Source organism: Macrobrachium nipponense, chromosome 9 (assembly GCF_015104395.2).
Source record: "Macrobrachium nipponense isolate FS-2020 chromosome 9, ASM1510439v2, whole genome shotgun sequence".
In the NCBI taxonomy this organism is placed as follows: Eukaryota; Metazoa; Arthropoda; class Malacostraca; order Decapoda; family Palaemonidae; genus Macrobrachium; species Macrobrachium nipponense.
Window position 1 is genome coordinate 62,208,339 of NC_061110.1, and position 6,697 is coordinate 62,215,035.

The following is a 6,697-nucleotide window of genomic DNA, read 5'->3' on the forward strand; positions in this document are numbered from 1 at the left end:
TTCTCCCTGGCAGACAAGTTCAGTTGGCATCCTTTCCTCCACTCACATAGCTGGAGTAAGAAACGTCATAGCAGACGCCCTATCCCGATAAGTGCCCCTAGAGTCGGAATGGTCACTGGACAACAGTTCGTTCCAATGGATCCTTCAAAGAGTCCCAGGGCTACAGGTGGATCTCTTCGCATCCCAAGCGAACCACAAACTACTGTGTTTATATAGCCCCCAACCTGGACCCTCTGGCCTATGCCACGGACGCCCTGGCTCTAGACTGGAACAACTGGGAGGAAGATTTATGTCTTCCCTCCAGTGAATCTCCTCATGAAAGTATTGAACAAACTCAGGACATTCAAGGGTCAAGTGGCTCTAGTAGCCCCAGACTGGCCGAAGAGCAACTGGTATCCTCTAATTTTGGAGCTGGGCCTTCGTCCTCTTCAGATCCCCAGTCCCAAGCTCTCCCAGTCAGTACAAATGAAGACTGTGTTCGCTTCCTCAGGGATTCTCAAACCCTAACTTTATGGATTTCATGAAGTTTGCGGCAAAAAGAGATGCGAATATTGACCCTCAGAATATTCTATTCTTGGAATCCGATAAGAGGGATTCGACTTTGAGGCAGTATGATGCTGCTGTCAAAAAGTTAGCAACCTTCCTGAGAGAATCGGATATTAGAATCATGACAGTTAATTCAGCTATATCCCCTTTTTCAGATCCTTATTCGAAAAAGGTTTAGCAGCTAGCACGATTACGACAAACAAGTCAGCTTTGAAAAAGATATTCAATTTGGATTTAACATAGACTTGACGGATTCCTACTTCTCGTCTATTCCTAAGGCATGTGGCTAGGCTTAGGCCTTCTGTAAGGCCTACGTCAGTTTCATGGTTCTTAAATGATGTTCTAAAACTGGCTTCCGAAACCGATAATGACACATGCTCTTTTATAATGCTCTTAAGAAAAACCCTATTCTTATTAAGCTTAGCTTCAGGAGCAAGAATTTCAGAACTGTCGGCTCTATCCAGAGACCCGGATCATATTCAGTTCCTTCCCACAGGAGAAGTCCTACTTCTCCGGAACGTAGCTTTTAAGCAAAGAATGAGATCCTTTGATGAGGTGGGAACCTTGGAAGGTACTACCCCTTCCACAAGATGTATCTCTTTGCCCAGTTACAACCTTACGAGCCTTTCTGTCTAGGACCTCCTCATCTTCATCGGTCCCCTCTTTAGGAGGGAAAAAGGTGGAACTTTATCTATTAAAGGCATCAGGCAACAAATCCTGTACTTTATTAAGCAAGCCAATCCTGACTCTTTCCCGAAAGCACATGATGTCAGAGCAGTAGCCACCTCATTTAATTATTTCCAACATATGAACTTCGATGAGTTGAAAAAGTATCGGATGGAAATCACCGACAGTGTTCAAAACGTCACTACCTTAAGTCCTTGGAAGCTCTGAAATTCCCAGCAGTAGCAGCGGGTAACATAGTTTCCCCTGACTCTAGCTAATTTAGTAGAAGATTCAGTCCTCCTTTCTACCTGCCTCACCCAAAAGTTCGTCTATTCCTACCTTGTTCATTTGCATTCACCTTGTGTCTTAGCTGCTTTTGTGATAGTGTAGTGGTGCCCCTTATTGTCTGGGTTTAGGGACACTCACAAATGATTATAATATTGATCTCATGGATGTTTCCCTTATTTTTTTTTTTATTCTAGGGGATACATCATATTATAATGATTACGGGTTTTGTATATTAAGTCATATACTTCCTTTATATATTATTGTTGATTGTTTTTATTAATTGCTATTATACTTTTGATACATGCTGTTACACAGATACCATTGATACATGTAAATAATCTTACCTGTATATATGTACCATTATGTTAACAAACATGATTGGATTTAAGGGTAATTTAAGCATATTTCTATATACCCCTGTGTATATGTATCTTTTAGCAATTATAGTCTATTCATATATATATTTTATTTTTTATTTGAGACCTATTCTGATTTATTTTATTGTTATTTTCATTTTATTACTTTTGTTTACAATCTTGTGCTATTTTCTCTGGTACGATTTCGCGCAGCGACACGAGCTGAGCCCAGAAAGGGATTTTGACGTAAGGAAAAAATCTATTTCTGGGCGATTGGCTCGCTGTCGCCAGCGAAATCCCACCCTACCCATCCCTTCGCCCAAGATTGTCTGCTAACTTCAGGATGGCCACCAGAGGCGCAGCAGTCGCAGCATGGATGGAGTAGTAGTAGTACGAGCTGCTCACTCTGTGGGTCGGCTCCCCTCTTGGAGGGATTTTGTAGTGGGAGATTTCTATTGGCATTGGCTTGTGGTAGTGGTCTCACTCGCCTAGTGGTTCATACCGACACCCTCCTGGAGGGTGAGCGAGTCAGTTATACTGACCTTTTTCTTTATTTTATTTTATTCTCTGGTATGTGTTAGTACATTTACCCTAGAAATAATAGATTAAAGGATATTTCGCTGGCGACACGAGCCAATCGCCCAGAAATAGATTTTTCCTTACGTCAAAAATCCCAAAATTTTTCTGCCAATTTACAGATAGACGCCCATGTAAAATGAATGTGTGTTCTTGAAGACTTATTTTAAGCCTTTAAGAATATTTACCTTGAGCTTAATAGTTTTTATTTATTTTCAGAGATTCATGAAAACACTGGGTTATTGTGAAAGGTTCTCTAAGTTCAAGAACAGAACAACAATTAAAGCTATCCGTGAGTTATTAAACCAAAAGAAACTGCATAAGTTTGAGCTTGCTGCACTAGCAAATTTATGTCCAGAAACTCCTGAAGAGGCAAAGGCATTGATTCCTAGGTAAGGCATCCAGCTTTGTTGTTAGACTGACTACCAAATGTAGCACCGTGGCAATTTGGTCTTTGCACATTCAGACAGAGTATTTAAGACAGAGTATCAACAGATAAAATGTTGATGCAATTAAGGAAAATGAGACAAAATGTCAAAAGAAGCCTGCGTATATTAGTACAAAAGGAAAAACTTTGGATGTTTGTTTTAAAATGATTTTGGAGTAAAATAGGAAAAGGTTATAATGTATATTAAATGTACATGGTTTACCTAAAAGAATAGATTCAGTAAAATTAAAAAATTACATTTAATCAATACTTATAATTTCACATATTATATGCAGTTGCTTTTAGTATTCTAGTCTACTTATAATTTTACAGGTTATATGCAGTTGCTTTTAGTATTTTAGTCTACTTTGAGGTTCATAACTATCAACAATATTTTTTAGTCACTGATTTACTAGGCATATTTCTTTTATTATCTTCCAATATTTTTTCCTTGAAGCACTTGCTCCAAAAGCAGCTCCATATTTGATTGTTAAAGTTGAAGTTTTCAAATTAACTTAGATTCTGTAGGATGAGCAATCATCAACCTTTTCTTCAAAGCATTATGCCAGCCTTCAAGGGCATTATTTGTTCTTGGCAAATCATTTGCTGTTCTCATAAACTAACTTTAATACATCTTCAAATTTTGGTCTTCTCCTTCTTCGCTGTCAGTTTCTTCCCCAAGGGATTCCATTGACTCGTTCAAACTATCATATACATCGCCAGATGGAAAGAATGCAAATGCTTGAAATTTTTTTTTATTCAATGCATTTCCATGCTTTCAATACCAAGGCTGTTAACCCATACCTTAAATTTTCCTCCATAAGCACAGACTGAAATAAAAAGAAAAAAAATAATAAATTACTGTCTAAGATTTTCTCTATTGGTGGTTAGACTAACAGAATGCTTAAAATCCATGGAAACTGACCCTGAATTTAAGCTATAGCTTTTGAGTCAGTTGAATATTGTATCATAAGTACAGTACTGTATTCTAATTTTCCTGGGTCAAAATGCAATTACATACATGTATACGAGAGGAAGAGTTTTCCTCTTGAGCAAGAGCATGAATTGTAAATACAGTGGGCCCCCATATTCATGGGGGATGTGTACCAGTAACCCCCCCCCCCCCCGCAAATAGTTAAAGCCCGCAAATACTTAGAACCCCCTTTAAAAACGCTTATAACTGCCTATCTTGAAAGTTCAAATACCAAATGTATACCTTAAATAACATCCTACTTCAAATATACCTTAACCCTATTTGGTGCAAATGTTCAGATTTTTCAAATACCATGATGCAAACCATAGATTCACTATTGATACATCATGAGTTGCCCAAATGTTGTACTGCACGAACTTCCTTTGAAACTGACGGTGCAGGTTGACTCGGCACCATTATCATAGTGCAATTGCGAGGTTTTCCTCCTGTTATACCTGTCAAGCCTTTCCACTCCCAATTTCCCTTTCAGTACTGAATGACCTCTTAGGGCACAGTGCTTGGTCTTTAGCATAAATTCTGTATTTGTTTCCACTAATGATCACAGTGGAAATGCTCGGGAAACAAATATGCTATCATGTGTCACAGCTCATCATCAGTCCACTGCGCATGTTTAGCTCAGACTATTTCTTTAGGAACATTTCAATGTTTATATATACAAGAACCTTCACACTTTATAAACACGCTGATTTGTATCAATTTACATATATATATACAGTGGACCCCCCGTATTCGCGTTCTCCAGATTCGCGGACTCACACATTCGCGGATTTCTCTCGGGAACGTTTCCCTGCATTATTCGCGGAAAATTCGTGCATTCGTGGTATTTTTCTATGATAAATATCCACAAATTCCTGGTTTTTTGATGAATTCATCATAAAATGCACTTTTTGTGATAAAAACTATTAAAAAACCCATGTAGGAAAATTTTTAGTGGGTTTTTTCTTGAGTTTTAACTAAATAATAAAATAGGCTGTTTTTAGCATTTTTATGGGGTTCCAAACATTCGCGGATTCTAACTATTCACGGGGGGGTCTGGTACGCATCCCCCGCGAATACGGGGGGACTGTATATATTATATATATATATATACAGGCGGTCCCCGGGTTACGACGGTTCCGGCTTACGACGTTCCGAGGTTACGACGCTTTTTCTTAAATATTCAATGGAAAAAATCCGTCCTGGGTTACGACGCTTGTTCCGAGGTTACGACGCTGACGCTTCCGACGCTCCGAGTTAACGACGCTTTAAAAACGCATACTATGATAAAAATCCTTTATAGTTAGCACAGTATATAATAAAAATAAGTTTCTGGTTAGATTACAACAAAAATTTTGAGATTATGATGATTTTCGACACTTTTTATGTTGTATTTTTCTATGTTTTTTAGTGACGCCTCATATGCGGAACTAGTTTCCAAGCGAATGAATACATACTTGTTTACATATAACAGTCCAAAACGCGCAAATAATGAAAAAAATCATTGCTTGTTTCCAGTAATAATAACAAAACGAAGTTTCTGGTTAGATTACAACGCAAATTCCAAGTATCCAAAGAGAGACATTATCCAGTAATTTGATCAGAGCAGAGAGAGAGAGAGAGAGAGAGAGAGAGAGAGAGAGAGAGAGAGAGAGAGAGAGAGAGAGAGAGGAGGCCGTCTTCCGACGCTCCGAGTTAAGGACAGAGAAGTGTTCGTTTCGTTAAACGGCCTCTGACTCATGCCAGTAAATGTTTTGTTGATACTAATAATATAAGCCTATTTAAAGATACGTTTACTTTAATTAGTCTATATGATACGTAAAATAGTAATCAAACTGTTCTTGTAGCCCTCAATATTTGGCAAAATCGAAGTATCCAAAGAGAGACATTATCCAGTACGTAATTTGATCAGAGAGAGAGAGAGAGAGAGAGAGAGAGAGAGAGAGAGAGAGAGAGAGAGAGAGAGAGCTTTGGCAACAATGGTCTCGGGGGTTTTTATAGCTTCCTTCTGCTTGATGATCGTGGATATTGTAGAAGGATTTCGACCATACTCGTTTGCCAAATTGACGATACGAACGCCACGTTCATGCTTTGCTATAATTTCATGTTTTGCTTCCATCGAAATCATTTTCTTGGGTTTTTTCTTATCACCTGCTTTGTCTTTAGCTTTGAGAGCAGCAGGTTTAATAATAAAATAGACAAAATAACACGAAAAATAGGCGCAAATACAACGAACTAAACAACGACGTGTTAACATGCAGCACCAACAAACAAACAGACTGAACGCCATTTATCGGTCGCCTATACAACTAACACTCATCGCAAAATCGTATCTCAAATATTTCGTTGTATATCAAAGCTTGTATTTTCGCAAATTTTCTGTTGTATCTCAAAACATTCGTATATTAGGGCAATCGTATGTCAAGTTTCCAATGTAATTTGATCAGAGAGAGAGAGAGAGAGAGAGAGAGAGAGAGAGAGAGAGAGAGAGAGAGAGACGCTTTGGCAACAATGGTCTCGGGGATTGACGTAACGTTTATTTTCTGAACAGATAGGACAGAGAAGTGTTCGTTTCATTAAACGGCCTCTGACTCATGGCAGGAAATGTTTTGTTGATACTAATATATAAGCCTATTTAAAGATACATTTACTTTAATTAGTCTATATGATACGTAAATAGTAATCAGCTGTTCTTGTAGCCCTCAAGATTTTGCAAAATCACTCCAGGTTGTACATAAAACTTCAAGAATGTAGTGTCACCAGAGGATTACAATAGTTTTTACCTTCAAGAACCAGCATTCTTTTATGAAAATAACTCCAGGTTGTACATAAAACTACAGGAAACAACATGTAGTGTAACCAAAGGAT

General features: G+C 38.2%; 1 protein-coding gene across 1 annotated transcript in view; it reads left to right on the forward strand.

Moving 5' to 3' along the window:
* The window catches only part of LOC135217935 (DNA-directed RNA polymerase II subunit RPB4-like), a 139,353-nt gene that overhangs the window by 120,538 nt on the left and 12,118 nt on the right, over positions 1 to 6,697 (forward strand). The window contains exon 3 of the mRNA XM_064254036.1: positions 2,652 to 2,824. Within this exon, the coding sequence (XP_064110106.1) occupies positions 2,652 to 2,824 (173 nt within the window). The remainder of the gene's footprint in view (positions 1 to 2,651; positions 2,825 to 6,697) is intronic.